Source organism: Prinia subflava, chromosome 4 (assembly GCF_021018805.1).
Source record: "Prinia subflava isolate CZ2003 ecotype Zambia chromosome 4, Cam_Psub_1.2, whole genome shotgun sequence".
NCBI lineage: Eukaryota > Metazoa > Chordata > Aves > Passeriformes > Cisticolidae > Prinia > Prinia subflava.
In genome coordinates, this window is record NC_086250.1 from 64,596,279 (window position 1) to 64,614,765 (window position 18,487).

Genomic DNA, 18,487 nt, shown 5'->3' on the forward strand with positions numbered 1-18,487 from the left:
CACAGCAAGTTCCACCCAAATATGGGGATGTTCTTTATTTTGTGGGTGACCAAGCAGTGGAACAGATTGCCCAGAGAGATTGTGGAGCATGGAGTCTCCTTCCTACAAAGGAGACTGAAAGGCCATCAGAATAGATGGAAGGACAGAATGCTCAGTGTGCATTATCTGAAGGTTCCAGATAGAAGCACAACCTTCTCCACTTACGACTTCAAAAGGATGCAGATAACTTGGAATTCCTCTGCTAACCATCAAAGGTAACTTGGTATCATAAAACAAGGCTTAAAGCACTTCAGTCAGTTGAGAATGCATTGGAAATCCCATGTTGTCATTACAAGGGATTGCATTATAAAGATCACGTTATTTATTCAAATGATTCATTAGGAAACTAAGGAAGATGTCAGTTTTATTCATTCCTTTCTAAATTTTGTTGGCATTGTTTTAATTAAGCAATTAAAACTTCATCAAAACTTGTCATTTCTTCAGGAAATCTGCTCAGATAATTTTTTGGACCTGTTTTGTGAGAAAAAAATCCGCTATGGTGTAATTTGGATTATTAACAAAAGAATAATCATGTAAATTAATTTTCAAAATGCATCTAAAAAGGTCTGGATTCTTTTTTTTTTTTCTCTTTACTTTAATCTGTGATCATAACAGACATAGTACCCCTAAAAAAGAACTTTCTGCTCTAAATTATAGCAGAAATTGGAATAATTACTACCTTTGGTCAATGCTTTAAATATGTATCCACATATTCAGTTGATCCCAGAGGGGACAGGGAAAAAAGAATGTGTTTGATATTTGTGTGTGTGTTCTTTCTCTCAGGATTTGCATCACTTCCTATAATATCCATTTTTCAAGCTGTCTTCAATTTAGAAGCTTTAGCCAGTGGCAGAAAATTGTACTTGAAACAAATTACTCAGCTTTGTTCAACAAGAAAACTGCAATATTTAATGCTGGAATTTGATTCAGAATAACTAACCTGAGGGCAGTAGATGCTGCCAATAAAGAGGGAACTGATTTGCTGTATTATAGTTGGATGTAGCTATGATATGGGTGTTTTTTCCCTTATAATGTAAGAAGGCTCATATCCAAAATAATTAGACATTTATGGAAAGGTTATGGCCTTCTTACTTTTCCTCCTTGATAGATCTGCATCTGCCTACAAAAAGGTAGATTCAACAAGATAATTACAAGAGTCTGGGAAAAAAAGCAGTGTACAATGACATATTTTTGGTTTTTTCGTTTTTGTTGGTTTTTTTTTTTTCCAGAGAATGAGAGATGTTGTTAGGAAAACTGGCTTTGCCTCGCTCATGCTGCTTTTCTGGTTGCTGTTGGAAAACAGTATACTTTGGCAGTATCTCCACCACTGAAGACAAATTGTAAAAATCTATTTCTCATGCTGCAGGATTTTTCAAAGTACTCCCATTTTCTGAAGGTGAGTGTCTTCAATATATCATTTTCTTTCTATAATTTTGTATATCTGGAGTAGCTCCTTTAATCAGTGGAACAACATCTAGGTTGCTAGGAGAGGTGAAGAGCATCTCCTAGGATCTGCTTCCTAAATTCTGTTTAACTATTGCTGTGAAAGTCCAGAATGTTCACCAACAGGAAAAAAAAAATCTTATGTTATTTTTCTTTTATTCTTTTTCTAACACTGTTTAGATTCCTTTCTTTGGAAATGGCACCTTTCATGTACAGATTTATCATAGGCTTTAAAAACATATTGTTACACTGATAGTTTCTGATTCATAACAATCTGTATTATTATTTTACAGGAATTTAGATAACTTTGCTTTGTGGATGTTTTTGAAAAGGATGCACCAAGCAGGAAGGAAGATACTCAGCACAGATATTGTGTAGGCTTCACTTTCTCAAACATAAAAATGATGGAGAAAACATGTCTCTATAAAGTCAGAGACTTGCATACTGCTTTAAAATATAAAAGAAACCCCAAATAGTCTTAAAACTAACATATAAACAATGAGATAAGGTGTATTTTTTGTTAGTCTCACAATTGTCCAGAGACAAGGTAGAAAGATCTCCTTTTCTCTCTTTTACTTGCCAAGAAAGAAGGAATTCTTCAGACAATCGGTCTAGTCAGAAAGGCATAGCTTATAGAAAAGACAAACAATTGCATTGAGATGAGTGAGAATCCAGTTCCTTCCAGAATATAACAAAGTGTTCCATGAATATGAATGTGTTTCTAAAAAGCTGAACACTCATCCAGGCACAGCCAAGGCAATCAGGAGGCTGGTGAATAATGCTGTGGTTCTTGGATGAGCAGCAGGAGGAAACAGCAAGAATCATGGCAAACTCAGCAGGTATTGATGCAAGTTACACACAGGACTGGTTAATCACCCTAACTGACTAATTATCGTAGGCAGTATGTTAGCAGGCTTCTGAAAAGAATGTAGACTTCCAGGTATTACAGCTGTGTGAAACACAGAGGCAGGTGTATGTATCAGATGCTTGACCCAGGTCATCTCCAGAATTTTTGTACATTTTCCAAGGCATGCACATTCAGTCGTGCTGTTGTCACATCATAATCAGTGAGAGTGCAAAGCCAATATGGCAGACAAAAACAACAACAAAAAAATCTAAAGATATACTAAAAAAGAAGGTGTGACAGAAAGAAAGCATACCAAAGGGTATTTTCAGAAAATAAAGACTTCTGCAATGGATGATATTAACATGCAAACCCAGAACCATTTGGTAGCACTAATCTCATCTGATATGACCCATCTAAACATTAGTTAAGGAAGCTGAAATAAATGCTTTAAATTTTCATTATAATATTAATATTCTGGCTCTTAACCAAAGGAAAAGGACTGGCTAATCTGGACCGACAGATTTAATTAAGAATCTGAGGGGTACCCATAATTTTATGGAACAGCAACTGGATTAAAGCAGAAAAATAGAGTATTTATAATAGCAGAATACACCTATGTTTGAAGACACTGAATCGATTTGCAGATAAGGATAAAAAACTTTCGTATCAGCTTCTACACACAGGGTACATTACTTTGAGCCACTGGGTTTGGCTATTCTCCTGTCCATTTGATTCCCTCCCAGTCATAGCCTGGTAACATCAGAAAAAATAATGCACAAAAGGAAAGATCAACATATAATAGCCTAAAGTAATTACAAATGTCTTTATGGGACAAACTGTTAGGAACTCTTTATGAGAAATACACAAACTAAAGCTTTTCCTTAACAGACAAGCCATTATTCACATACTGCAGCAGTGGATAACACATTTCATTAGAGCTGCAATCCTGTAAGGCTGCTACCATAGGATGCAATAGTGAACTTTATGGAAAGCACATTAATCTGAAAATGAATTGGAAATAAAGCATGAGTTTCTAGTTCTGGACATGAAAGCACACTCTCTACCACAAAACCAGGCATTGTCATGATAGGAAAGATTCATATTCATTCTAATACACTGATTTTTAAAGCCTTCTCTCTTGGAATAGAATTTACAGTCCAATAAGTTTGAGGACTCTCACATGCTAAAATGAAGATCAGCTGAAGTTTAATTTTAGCTTGCCATGTGATGTCACCTGGAAATACTCTAGATTTATCTGCATTTAACCAGCATTATGAAGTAATAGTCTGAATATCAGTCCAAAAGAAAAGGGGTTGTATTCAAGAATATGCAAGGGTAAATAAAAAACCCTCTTATCTGAATCCTCAGCATAATAGTTTAATTTCTAAGTAAGTTATAAATAATTGTAAAATGAAAATTAAGAGTCTTAAGACATTAAGGAGCTACAAAGGACTTTCTAGTATAGAAACAGGTTATGGCAATCTTAGGTTTGGGTTTTTTTAACATTTCAAATAAATACAGCAAAAGTGAAATTCTAATAAAGAACTCTTCCACAGGAGCTGCTGTGTTATCATTTGTAGGCAAGCTGAGAATAATCTATTTACAGGAAGTGTTTGATAAAATATGCTGTATTTTTGAATGGAAGCTGTTGGATTTTGATGCTTATTTCTGTCCTTGAGTATTAATTTCAGCAAGCAGCTGGGCTAGAACATAGGGAAAACATATTACTGTTAAAGATAATCAGTAGAACAGAGTAACGAAGCTGTAAAGTCTCTATCAACACTAAGAATTTTTTGATGCAAGTCAAAAAAAGCTTTTTAGGAGCAATATTGTGCCTTGAATCATTGGGATAACCTCTTGAAGCCCCCTTAACATCATTCCTATTAATTAGTAGCCTATATATATTTGAGTACTGAATACTATTGACTTTAGAACAGTTCTATTTTACTTATTTTATTTTCCGTGGAACTGCACACAATTCCAGATCCTGATCATACTGCTAAATGGAAGAGATCACCTGAATTTTCCAGGAAACTTACATTTAAAAACCCCACTTGGTAACTCCTAGTTTCAGTTTCATGGCAGAGGAGAAACTATTTAGGAATTAGAAATTCACCTTCTATCATATTAATTCCTCAATCTGACTTTTACTGATCCTAAATGAACATTAATCATGGAAGGTGGCTCTGTTTCAAAGTGGTTTTAAATTACTCACTAGGTGAAGTAGTTCTTCTTCAGACTTACACCAGACAAGGCTCAGGTTCAGTTAATCACACTCCACCCCCACCTTCACTCAGTTTTGGTGGGGGGATCCCTCTGCTTGCTTTCCAGTGTTGACAGCCTTCATTATTAACTGGTTATTTACACTAAATGTGTCAGGTAGTACTAAATCAGATTTCCTTCAGAACCACATCATATTAAAAGAGATAGGTTCCAGAATTCTACTATATTTTTTTATTCCAAAATTAAACCCTGTATATTTGTCAGATTTTTGATGGAATTATTAGCATTCTGATTCCCAGCCCAAAAACCCCTGTGCTTGTTGCAACTCCAAGAAGTCACCAAAAGAAACTTTCTAAAAAGTTCCAAGAAGCTTTAAGTTAATAGAAATGCATTTAAGAGCTAGGCCAATGAAAGAGATTAATAATATTAAGCAAACAAATTATCTTTCCAGGTGATTACTGAAGTATCATTTCAAAAGGGTGATATTGTGGTTTTCAGAAGAAATATTTTTGCTCTTCAGCTTTTTCCTTGTTTCATTTGTCTTCTTAGTAATTTTTTAAAAATTAAATAGATCCTATAGGAAAAGCAGATTTTTTTAAAATAAAACTTAAAAAACTTGATTTTTCTTAGAATTATCTTGAGACATAATTTAAGGGCTAATATCCTTTTAGTCAAAGTTGATACAGAACTCAGAACTGCACAACTGTTGTCCAGCTACTAATTAAGCACAGTCTCCCTGAATTATTTATTTTTCTTTTTGATGACACTTGACAATGACAGTTCAGGAATGGGCTAATTTGTAACACTGTAAATCAATGTTGTTTGTGATATGGATACAAGAACACAGAACTTGTCCTTTTTTCCCTCTATTTTTAAACTCTGACTGCAAACTTTTTTCTTATTTATATTCTTTCTGCTTCTTTTTAGGAAAACCAGCTGGATTATACTGGCAAATACCTCAGGAAAGCAGAACTAATTGCTCCAATTATTACTGGAGAGCCAGGTGGGAAATTAGAATATAGGGTCAATTGGAGATAGATAAAAAATACTTCTCAGATTTTAAACAGAAGCTGATAATAGGTTTATAAGGCTGCTGGTTTTTATCTTGACTCAGTTTTTAAAGTGTGGGTTTTAAGCATTACTAGTAAGGCTAGTAATGCTTAAAGTAGTCCTAGCTTAAGGGAACATGTACAAAACACAGATTTCTTTTTAAAGAACGAGAGAGGATAAGGACTACTGTCAGTGCATAGGCCTGATTCATTGCTTAAGGATCCCTTGTGGCAGAAAAGTATATCTGATCTTTTCAATTCTTAAAATCAACATATGACAGGCTATCTGCAAGTGCTTTCAGTACTTGTTTTATATTCCCTTATGTCCTTTTTTTTCCTCTGTATTTCAGCAGCTGCTCATGTGGGAAATTACCCTTGCTAGTATTTTCTGCTTTAAATTTTGTTGGCATTGATTAAAATTATGCTGTTGAGTAGTAGATGGCAGACCCTTGGTAGAAGGTAATGGCAGAAAGCAAGGTTCTGATTTTATATTAAAGAAAGTTTAAACAAGTCAGGTTGAATTTTAGCCTTTTTATTTATAGAGATAGTAGAGAAGCTGGGCAATTCTTCTTCTTTCAGTTAGATAGCTTGCTGAGAAAGAATCACGATTTAGTCAGTAATATTTTATTTTGTAAAAAAGACCTCTTTTACATGTAAATCAGAAGGGCAATAGGACTATAAAAGCAGGTATGACAGCCACTAAAAATGTTTTTTTAAAAAGAGATTAACAGGTTTATATTGCTCTTGAGAAAGACAATGAGAACATGCAGCAATTTCTTTTGCTGTGTGCATGATATGAACTCAAAACCAAAAAATGCAATTCAGCCTATGTTCAAGTCAGTGTTGGTAACATTTCAGATCATCTGTATTTCTCTTTAAATCCATGGGTCAATATCCATTACAATCAAATCAACAGTCTCATACTTGTTCAGTACCAGACTCCATTGATTAAAAAAAAATTCTTGCAAGTCTGGACTTTTTCCAGGTTCTCATACATTTTGGTATATGTTAGGATTAAATGTGCAAAACTCCAGAATCATGTGAGTTGCTGGGAAGGCAGCAAATGTCAAAGATAGTATTTGACTTAAACCTATGAGTCTTCCTGTGTCTTTGAGATACAGTCTAAAAAGGCCTTAAAAAAGTTGGATCAATCCTTGGCCCAGAAACATAGAACTATTCTCTGCTATGGTGAAAGTGACTGCTTCTGACTAGGACATTAACTGCTGATCTAATACTGTTAGTTATACTGCTAGGAGTCAGGAATCATGTTACAGAAGATAAAAATTTTCAGTTTAGTTCAATTAACTAAATTTAAGAAAAATAAATATGTGCTGGTTTATGATTTGTAGGTAAAATGAAGACTACTCCAGCATGTGAATTCACAGTTCCTCTGTCTATTCAGTCACTTCCTGACATAAATATAGAAATGAGCAGTTGTATGCTATGTAATGACACTTGCAATTTTCCTTGGAAATAACAGTTCTCAGATTCTTACCACCCAATACTGAGTGTGATATTCTGATGTTGCTTCAGTAGCTGAAACAATCCAAAGGTAAGAAACTGAAAAGGAAGTGGAATTTTCCTGGTACAGAGTTACTGACTTATCTGCTCAAAACACTGGATGAAGTGTGTGAAATGTGGATGCCTGATGTTCCTAATCAAAGGTACATAAGAAATCACTGCTGAAGGACAGAAATGTTTTTACTTCTGTATCTGTCAAACACCTGAGTGGACAGCAGTTCCCAGAACACCACTCACACCAAGCAGGCATATTTGCAGTTTGTGTGTTGAACCTGTCAAAAATCTTCACCAATTCTTTCATTCTTTCAAAGAATCAAATGATGGTTTGGGTTGGAAGGGTCCTTTAAAGTTCATCTACTTCCAACCCCACCCCAAGACAGGGACACCTTCCACTAGACCAGGTTGTTTAAAACCCCATCCAACCTGGCATTGAATGCTTCCAGGGTTGGGGCATCTGTCACTTCTCAGAGAAACCTGACCCAGTGCCTCTTATAGTCAATCTAAATCTACTCTCAGTTTAAAACCATTGTCACTGTAGGCCCTAGTAAAAGGTTTTTTCCTTTTTTATAAGTCTCCTTTATCTATTTCAAAGCCACAGCAAGATCTCCCCAGATTCTTCTTTTCTCCAGGCTTGGACAACCCCAACTCTCTCAGCCTGTCTCCACAGGAGAGGTGTTCTCTCTTGATAATTCTAATGCAAGAAAGTTTCTTACCTGCAGTAAACCTATTTTTAGCCTGGACAAACATCAAAGTATAGATTTGTGCATAAACAAAAGCATTTGAAAATCTCAGAAACAGTGTCATAATTATCTGTTAATAACTTCCTTCATCTGCCTTTTTTCTGCTCTTAGAACTTTCTGATTGAATGTCCAATATTAGGGCATTTTCCTTTAAACATCCTCATAAGGACTAATATTATACTTCTGATATTTCTACTTTCAGATTTAAAAGAAATTAAAATGCTAGTTTTTTAAGGTGTGAGATGCAAGAAGCCCTTAGCCTGTTCTTGGTCATAGTATAGTGAGTCTTGTGGTTTAAACGGAGTTACTCTAGCCTAGTTAAAGATCAAGTGAAAATGAATTGTTTTTTCTGAGTTTTAATTACTCTGAAGAATATGGCATTGTTTAGCTGTACCTCTTCTGTCAGTTTGTTTCATGCCCTGTTTTACTCAAAACAGGGCAGGAGCTAATCACTGCTGGGTGCTCCTCTTCAGGAGAACAGTGTGGAACAGTTTGCAAGACAATTTTCTCCAGGGTTTATTCTGTGCAGAAAGGATGGATAAAAATTTCTCTAGGACTGTTCAGAGAGCTATAAAGGAACATTTACAAGTCAAATGGTTCCCAGTCAGAGGGTCATGCACCTTTCCAAAATCTGATTAGAATGATTAGAATGATTCTCCCTAAAATGTTTTAAGGTTATTGTGGTATTTCAACTATTTTTCTCATAAATAAAGATTAGACTGCCTTAATTATTGAAATACAGAGATAAGAAATTAAACTATTAAAACTGAATTTCTTAGTTTATAATTTTGGCTGATGAACCACAGAGCTCAAAAAATTAAGAAAAAAAGGATGCTTTTTATCTTAGATTACTCTGAATAGATGAAATTAAACTCATGGAACTGTAAAATTTGTTAAAATATGATTACAGAGCATGTTTGGGGCTTCTTGTTGTTATTTCCTTGTTTGTCTTTTTTTTTTTCCCTTTAATCTATAACTCGAGCAAATTACTAACATGGAGAAAAAGAAAAAAGAAAAACATCCCACAAGAGTTCACTAAAGGTTACTCCAAATGAGAGCATATCTCTGTCATATCATTTTGTAAAAGTTCAGTATGTGTGCACCTTTAGATTTTGAAACAGTACAAATCTATTCCTTCTGTTGGCCTATGAAAATATACCTACATTACTAGAACATTCTGAAAATTTCTCTTCAGGTTCAGTCATCTGTAGAGGGAGACAGTTTCCTACTTAGAAAACTTTGCTTAATTACACTCAAAGTATGAGGCTCAAAGGACCACTGGAAACGTCTTAAAGTGAACCTTTAAACATGACTGAACAGTGAACAGAAGTTTTTGGTGTTCAGGACATGGACTGAAGGGTAATTAAAAAAAAGGTAGAAAAACCCCCACTCTCTTGGAAGATGTGGGTGAGGTGCCTCACTGCTCCTATAGAAAGATTACAATTTTCTGACTGAAAATTCTCATAACAATAAAGCCAACCACAGAAGATGACAGAAGCACTGTGAGTACTCATTCACTCAAAAAAATCCTGACATACTCCTAAAAGTCTTGTCTTGAGATGAGCCTCAATGCTTGAGGATTCAGGAATGACTGAGGAATGATATTTTGTATGCATACAGAATCTTCAAAAGGAGAAGGTACAACATTTCCATAATAATGCTATTTATCTCTCTTCTACTAGAAATAATGGCATCTTGTGATAACCTAGCAAATTCACACTTTTAAAATGTATGGAAATAATTTTCCCATATATTTTTTAAATGGATAAAGGGTTGGTAGGTGGTAAATATCATCTGGAGCCTATTGGAAGAGCAACTTCATAGGACAGATAGACCAATCATGATCCACAACCAAATCAAGATATTAATCGTGTGCTTTTAATTGTTTCAATCCTTACACGGATGCAATTGGGCTTTTTATAATGTCTGTAATACTCTAACCATGTCATAAGAAATCTCTGAACAAGGTATATTGCACTTTCTGAAACAAATACAGAAGCTGGCTTGCATAACTTAATGGAGATCACAATATGTATAATAAGATTTACTGAAGATTAAGATGAAGCATTTCCTCTGTTCAGGGCAGAATGCCCAGAGTAAGGTAGCATGCAACACGCATATCATAAAAATAACTAATACAGTGTCCAAGAACAAAACTCTTGATTTTTTTTTAATATTATTATGTAGTACAAAAATACAGAATATGAGAAGATAATATATTCAGAGAAACAAAGATTATCATAGACAGAATCACAATTGTTTATATTGACCATTTGGTTATGTCAGCAAAGTAAATAGTACTGTTTCCCAGTATTTACTTATAACTATACTAATTTATGTTAATAGCACAAAAACTATTCCCAGCAAAACATTAACACAAGTGGGCAAACAATTAAAAAATGAGCATTTTTTCCCTGGAAATTCCACTTATGCAAAAGCCTAATTTTTGCTGTTATACCCCCCTGAGATGAACTCAAACCCTGTTGCTACAGTTTTGGTTCAGGCACCTAGAACCCAATTCCCATTGCCATTTGAGGGTCCTACCTTGCTTTGCCTGAGTGCCCTCCCATATTTATCAGGCCTGTGTGGGTGACTTTGATGACTAAAACATGTCATGTAGCAGTAGACCTGCATGTTCAATCAACTAAATTTATTCTAAGTTTTAAAGAGACTAACCCAAGGTTACTTTTTACAGAAGTTATGCCCTAAGAATATCTGAAAATGTAAAAAAACAAGAGTACCAGTATTAAGAAGTTTTAAAGGTAACTCTAAGTCATTATTTGCAAATAAGAATGCAAATTCCAGTATGGGAGATCTCTACAGTTAATGAAAAGTGGGAATTGAATATTTGCCTCCACCTAATTTCAGAGCTCATCTGGTCCACAATACAGGTAAGTGAACTACAGAAAAGGAATGATTTTAAGATTTTCATTCTCTTTTATTCATCTATTAAAAAATCCACAATAAATCTGTAATACCAAAGTAATTCTAAGTTAATCTTGAGTTCCTCTAAATTCTGAACTACTTTTCCAAAAAAAAAATTATATTTACATGCTGAAAGTCAAATGCTCTTGACTTGTCTTCTAGATCTGAGTTTAATTTATCCTTTGCCACTGGCATTTATTCTCTTAGCTAGAAATCAGACACTAAAATCCAGGCTGACTGCACCAGCCTCTCTCAATGGCAAAAAAACACTCAATAAGAACCAGTAATTTTATCAGACTAGGAGTTGAAACACTTAGAGTTATCAAGGTAGCAGAGGTGAATTGCATTGTAAGTGAAAATTAGGGAATTGCAGCTCTTGACTTGTTTGCAAATTTTGAAGAGAAGAAGAAACATAACTTTGGAAAGGTAATTTCAGATCATATTTTATATACACGTCTTTCAGAATGTTTCAAAAGGTGTTTTGGGTATTTGGGTTTGGTTTTTATTAATTGGATTTGTTTGGTTTGGGGGTTAATTAATAATACCAATAAAAAAAAAAGAAATTATTTTATATTTGTAGGCTCTGAAATTTAGGATCCAAGACATAACCTAAGGGACAACTTATGATGAACAAATAAATGAAATGGTATTTTTTTACAATTACAAATCTGTATAAAACTCATCATGACCAAATAAAATTGAAAAATTTTTAAAACCAGATTTTTTTTCAAATGCTGAAATATACTATTGAGAAATTGAATCTTTATAGGAAGATTATCAAAGTATTTGATATTTGATATTTGATAAAGAAGATTATTAGGTATTTTTAATGAGCACTCTGTATGAAAGTATTTATTAAAATACATATACATGGGTAAGAATTATTACTTTGGAAAAGAGAACTTTACAGTTCTCTTAGGCATAGAGAATCTGGTCTTTATCAGAATCTACCTGTAAATTCTATTTAACTTCTTTTGCTCTGTGGAACATTAGATTGCTTTTACCTCAAATATGGAAACAGCAATCATTTCTCCATGTATAGAGATTTTAGAAACCTGAAAAATGTTGATTTTTTTGAATGAGTAAACTTAAGGTCAATTTATCAATTATATGTATACATTTCAATTTATGAATTAATTGATACTCAAAGCCACAATGAAATGCATCTAAATGACAAAGGTCTTATTTTACAATAAAATAAAGGTCATGATAATTAAGTTTTATATTTGAAGTCAATAGAAACGTACACTTGAAAGAATATACCTTGGATGTAAATTAAATTTTCATAACGTCTTTCAGTATAAAACACTCTTCATTTTCATGCGGTTTTCCATTATTACACATGAAAAAGATAATCACATTCCCTCTGAAATTTTGAAAGTTATTCTATCAGGTGCTTTCCAGCTTCAATATTACAATGTCTCAGCACTACATTAATACCAAAACAAAATCAATCAGGATTTCCCAATCCAATAAAGGTTTCATTACAGTGTAGCTGCATTAAGTGCAGCAGTCAAGCCTGCTCAGCTAAATTTTTTATTAAAAATTAATGTTTTATGTAAACACTAATAATTATAATGGCTTTATGAAGCAAACATTCTGAAATATGAAAATAGAACCTGATAGACATTAGATGTGTTCTTTGAATCCACTGAGAATTGAGTCAGTTCCATACTTTGAATTTGAAAAGCAATTATTATCAGAAGACAGAAATTATTATATATTATTCCTTGTAATCTTACTATTTAATTACTTTAAATAAACAGGTGAGACACCACTCTCATTTAAACTGAAGACTCATTACATTGGGGTCCTGTGTAAAGGGCCCCCAGAGAAATGAAGGTCAGGATTTTAATCTACAATACAAAGAGAGCATAGAGTAATTTTTCACAGCATAACGAGTAAAAGAAATGGGCACATCCTTCCTACAAACATGGGGTACCACTGTAGAGATGCTTGTATTTCTTTTTACCTTCTGAATCGGTTACTCCTACTCCCGACTGCTTTACTGGTTCTTGTCCATTCTGGCTCATCTTCCCTCTGTTAAAAGATAATGGTGGTTGTTGTTAATAAAACCAAAGAAAGATGAGAGCTAAACCATTGATACACCTAAGCAAATGAGGATTGGTCTTTCAAGAATATTATCTTTTTCTCTTTTGAAAGTAGCTGCCATCACATCTTGCTAAGCCTGTACATTCTTACAGAATGGTTCATCAGGTGCTGTCTGCTACCTGCCCCACGTCAGTCTGGGGCTGCATATCTTCTCACTTTATCTTGTTATAATCAATATAATAAGCAGTCACAAAACATTGGTATTTGGTCTACAATACCATTCTTTTAAAGGTAAGGCACACTTGTGGTTGTTATCTCCTTAAATAATTGCTTTACAGTTCAGATTTAGCATAAGAAACAATTCTAAAAACTTAAGGTTAAAGTTAATTAAGTGGAATAAACCATGCTCTAGAGTTCCCTGTTTTCCTGCATTTTAAGTAGAAAGAACCTGCATTAGAATCTTGGTGTCTATTTTTACTGGATGAAAGTTAGGTAAAAGATAAGCTATCTTTAAATGTACTTGTTGCAAGCTATAAGGCATAATTACAATCACTCTCAAACATTTGTGCTTCCACTTTTCTTTTTGCCTTAAGACTCTGGCTGCTGTGATAAAGACTATAAGGCATTATCTTGAGTTGCATATGATTCCTTGGGGTTAAAGGGTCAGCACTTTTCTATTTGTGAGCCAGCTTCATGTCTGAATTTCTCTAAATTCACAGGGAACTAAAAAATTAGTATAAAATCACAGTTTTTCAAGTGATTTTATATTCAGTTTTAACTGGAATAAATAAAAATAGCTATTTTTTCCTTCTTCTGTAGATAACACTTCATAAATCATTACAAATATGATACAAGAATTATTTGTCCCAAGAATTATATTTATTACACATAATTTAATTGTTTTTCACATTTGCATTTAAAATGAATTTTATTTTACAGACAATGTACTGCTATAAAGGGTTACATAATACAAAGGTATAGAGAATCTGGTCTTTGTCAGAGATAAAAACATGAGTGGCTTTCAGGAATATTACAACTGGATAATAAGAGTATTGAAAAAAATCCAAATTAGAAAGACTTTACAAGATATATTCAGATTTATGTAACTATATAATTACTAATTTCCCTTGATAGTTATAGCTACTTAATATTGGCACGTATTCTAATTAGTTACCTCATCAAACAATTCCCATGGTGTCACAATTTAATTATTTTCTTCTGCTTCAAGACTAATTGTTCCTATGGTTAAAAGCACTTGGACTAAAACAAAGAGCTTAGAATTCAGCATATCCAACAATTTCTATTGATAGACCAGAAACTTAGTCTAAGCAGATACCCTATAACCAAAGAGGTTTTTAAATGCCAAGATACTTAAAATTATTTTGCCTACTTAATACTTCACATTGAAATTGTAAGCTGTGGTCTTATGGATTTCCTGAATTAGAGTACTAGGTCAGAGTCCCTGAAGTCATTATCAAGCCAATGTGAACACAAACCATGAGTTAAACTTCAATTATACATATATTCAGAAAAATAAGAATGTTTATACAGAATTCAAAGTTGAAACAGTCATCCATTTTAAACATTCTCTCAATGAATGATCTGATGGTAAACAGTTAATTTGTCATTCATTCTCCTTACATTGGCTATGTAAAGCCCTGGAGACTAACATGAAAAATGAAGCAGGTCCTGTCTGTATAAATTTCCTCTGTAATTTTAAAGACTCTGTCTAATATCAGCATATAAATAACTTACTTTAAAATGCCATAACAAAAACAAATAGAGTAGCCTTACAAAAAAGTGAGACATAGATCTATTTTATTTAATTAAGTATAATTCATGAGAACAAAGTTCCATAAGTGAAAATCTGAAGCTGTGGAGACTTCCTCTTTCTTTTTAGTAGTAGTAGGGCTGATCCCATGCTTAAAAGACCAACAGGTCTGTCAGCCAAAGAGCAGGTAACTGTAGGTACTGTCACATTGCTACTCAATACACAATAAATGATGTTACTTGGATTCAAATTTGGCATGTGTGAACTGAAAATTTCTATTGAGAGCTCCATCTTGTGTTATTGTGCACTAAGACTTTCTGCATCATTGTTTTTCTCACTAGGAATCACAGCCCGATATATTTGTTTTTCTTTTGATGTTATCAAAGATATTATCTTCTTTTCCCCCTTTTAGCGTAGAACAACATAAGTAAAAAGTCCAAAACAAATTTAAAAAAAGGCACTCTACAACCTAAGCTCATATAATCCTCATAGATTCTGAAGGTCAGATGGAAGTCTTAGATTTATCTCTATTTCCCCTTTAGTTACTAACAAGATATAGACAAATACAATTGGGCTTTATTTTTGAAAATGTTGAATACTCAGAAATATCACAATTCTAGAGAATTTTCACTTCATTTAAGTTTTTCTAGGAAGCTTATGTCTTTTGTGACTAAAAGTTCACAACTTCATGGGAAAAGCAAAAATTTTTTGTTCCAGAGAAAATATTGAACAACAATTGCAGACAATGAATGAAAAATGATCACCAACTAATATTTTGAGAACAGTCAATCTATAAATATTTTTCAGGGCAGAATCATTAAACTGGTCAGAAGTTATTTTGTCTTGTTAGAGAATATAAATGAACTTGCTAAAGGATGGTGCATGTTGACAGAGAAGGTGAAAAAAATCCTGGTAAAACTTTTCTCTGTGGAGTACTTAACTGAATAAAAAAATTGGAAAATTAATTCATTTTATAGGATCTTTACACTGATAGTAGCTTGATAATTCCCACAGGGACTCTGTACCAAAATCTTTTTCCAGCCAAGAACTGAGTAATTCTACTGAAACTCCTAAAACTTTGGAAAAGTTGAGCTGTATCCAGAGTATGAATTCCCTTTACACTTGTAACAACCTCTTGACAGAGGAAAGAATATTTGAAAACTTAAAATAAGCTTTCTCAATTCCACAGTGGTTGTACTTTTGAAACATGAGCCAAGCCCATGTCTACACACATTCATCAAAGCCTGAGACCAGCACATCTCCTATATGACAGGAAGAAATTCATGAGGTTGAGGCAGAGGTTTGGTCAGTTACTTACAATTCAATGCCCAACAAAGCAGAATAAAAGTGTGAACTCGGGAATTCTCCCAAGGAGCTGCTGTTCTACTGCATAACTCAAGTCTGAAGAGGAACCTGCATAAGAAGATGACTGGCAAGTGAAAGTTCTGTAAGCTGTGCATGGAGGATACAAGGTATTAAAGGAAGAGCCTTACATTCTTGGGATGGGGAATAGATTATTCTCTCCCGTGGCACTGCTGCTGCCTTCGCTATCCATGCTGTATCCACTGCCAAAACTGCTGGCTGATGAGCCAGTGGAGACAGAACTTTCTGCAGGTCGGTGGTTAGTAGACCTTGCTGTACAGGGCAGGAACATCTGGTTACTAAAAACTTGTAAGGCATCAGTACCGCTGACATGAAGAAAAAAATTTGTCAAAATCACATGCTGCAAACACTTTCACTTTTATATTTTACATTCAAATGTTGCTTTATCATCTTTTGCAGATGAAGTTTGTTTTCACATAGAATAAGGTGTTCTAAACCAAATAGTAACCACCATATTTTTTTTTCTTCAGTCATATTAATAATTCAAATCAACAACCTGAAGGGGAAAAAAAAAATCAATGGAACAGAATGATTAACACTGTTTTTCTGATTAAAGTGACAGAAAACCTGGTATTTATCTGAAACATTTCATATGATAATCTTGTAAAAATGAAAGCCCCAGTGGGCCTTCCTCATATTCCTTGTGAAATGTTTGCATTTGGTGATTTTGAGGAGAGGAGTTTGCAAAGAGGTGTAAGCACACAATCTATAATCACAGAGAATACCCCACCCCCCTTCAGACATAACACAGCTATGCATTATATTTCTCAACTGCTCCTACCCATCTGAATCTCTCTTACTACATGCATAGAATTTTAATGAATACATTTTGATGGGAGATGCCTTAACCTAATTTAATACCATTTGGTGTTAGTGTAACATATGTTAGTTTTACTTCAGCTTGCCTAATTTTGTGTTTTGAACAGTACTGCACTACATGAACAAATCATCCAGTATTTGGCATTTAGCAAGTTGAGAAATATAAATGAAAAAGGACACAGTGACATTACACATAGTAATTAATACAGGAACAATAGAGTATCTATTCTCATATTGAATAACACAATTATCTGGGACTATTACTACAGGTTTGAGGATATTTTTTTTTTGCTAAATGTCCTCTAATACATCTGCTATTATCATGTTTCAACCTACTGAGCATATATATTAAAGACAAAAAATACTGCTTTGCAAAGTTATTTTTCTATGAAGACTTAATGAAGTTTTATGTTATTTTGCTGAACTGTGAAACTTCTGTGTAAGTAGTTAAAAGAGGTTCTGCCTTAAAAATAAATTAGTCAAGTATCTAACTGGAAATTTAATAAGAGCCAGAGCCCCAACAGTGTCTTGCTTTATACTAGCAATCAATATTTTTTATGTCTGACTAACTGAATAATATTTTTGGTGAAAAATGCTGCTTGCTGCCTGATGTGGGACCAGGAAGCTGAGTGTAACTTCTCAAACATTATGCAAAATACAGGTGAGTAATTTGAACTAGAAGCAATAAATGAAGCAATTCTTTTATCATCAGTCCTTGGGCAAACTTGGACAAAACTCTTATTCTTCACAGTGATTCTTCACTGGTAAATAAAGTTGTCATATAACTTTTTATCTTCAGCTCTATTAACTCTCATTTGTTCCTCTATTGCCCACAGCCAGAAGTGGAATCTGTCAGTCTCCATTGTTTTCAGATAAAATTATTTATTAGCTCTATTCCATGATTGATTAGCTCTATTCCAGATTGATCACAGGCTGCTTCCTTGGATGGAAATACAAAGGAATAAATTTGAAAATCATAGTGTTGTTAGCAGATACTTTCAATATCTCACCTAGAGGAAAGATAGATGCTTTTCCAGAGAGGCAGCCAGCTGGGCTGGCTGTGTGCAGCTGTTGCTTTATCACTTTCAGCTGATGCTGCTGTCAGTGAATTCCTTTGTCTGTGGTGACATGTCAGCAAAATGCTGCTGAGAAATGCTGGGTGAGAGTGATGTTTCAGAGATGAGAGGTCAAAGTCTCTTATAGTGTATTATTGGCAGTTGCCCTATATTCAACAGCCTGAATTGTGGCTCTCTTATGCCTGTCCCAAACTAATTAATTGCCTCAGTTCTCATTGTGTTTGCATGACCTGTATGTCTCCCGATGTTTTCTGTTTGGAATTCTGGGGGGTTCTTAAGGTAAGGCTGTTTGGTTGGCTTTTTTTGTTGTTGTTGTTTGTTTTTGTTGGGTTTTGTTTTGTTTTGTTGTTGGGTTTGTTTTTTTTTTTTTGTTCTGTGCCATGGCATGACAAATGCCTCACAGGTGAGTACAAATGGGAGATCAAGACATCTGCCAAAACCATGGAAGTCAAAAAAGTATTGTGCCAGAAAAGAATCTTCAGTCCTTCCCTTAGGCATGAATTTGCTTGGTGTAACATATATGTCCACCGTAACATATGTGGCCTGAAAGGATCTAGGATCTTTCATATCTAGGCTTTTTTTTACAGACTTTGCTGTAA

General features: G+C 34.1%; 1 protein-coding gene across 1 annotated transcript in view; it reads right to left on the minus strand.

The window, feature by feature from the left end:
* PCLO (piccolo presynaptic cytomatrix protein) overlaps window positions 1-18,487 on the minus strand; it is a 318,813-nt gene that overhangs the window by 27,269 nt on the left and 273,057 nt on the right. The window contains exons 23-24 of the mRNA XM_063396987.1: window positions 16,104-16,245; window positions 12,760-12,827 (exon numbers count right to left, since the gene is read on the minus strand). Of these exons, the coding sequence (XP_063253057.1) occupies window positions 12,760-12,827; window positions 16,104-16,245 (210 nt within the window). The remainder of the gene's footprint in view (window positions 1-12,759; window positions 12,828-16,103; window positions 16,246-18,487) is intronic.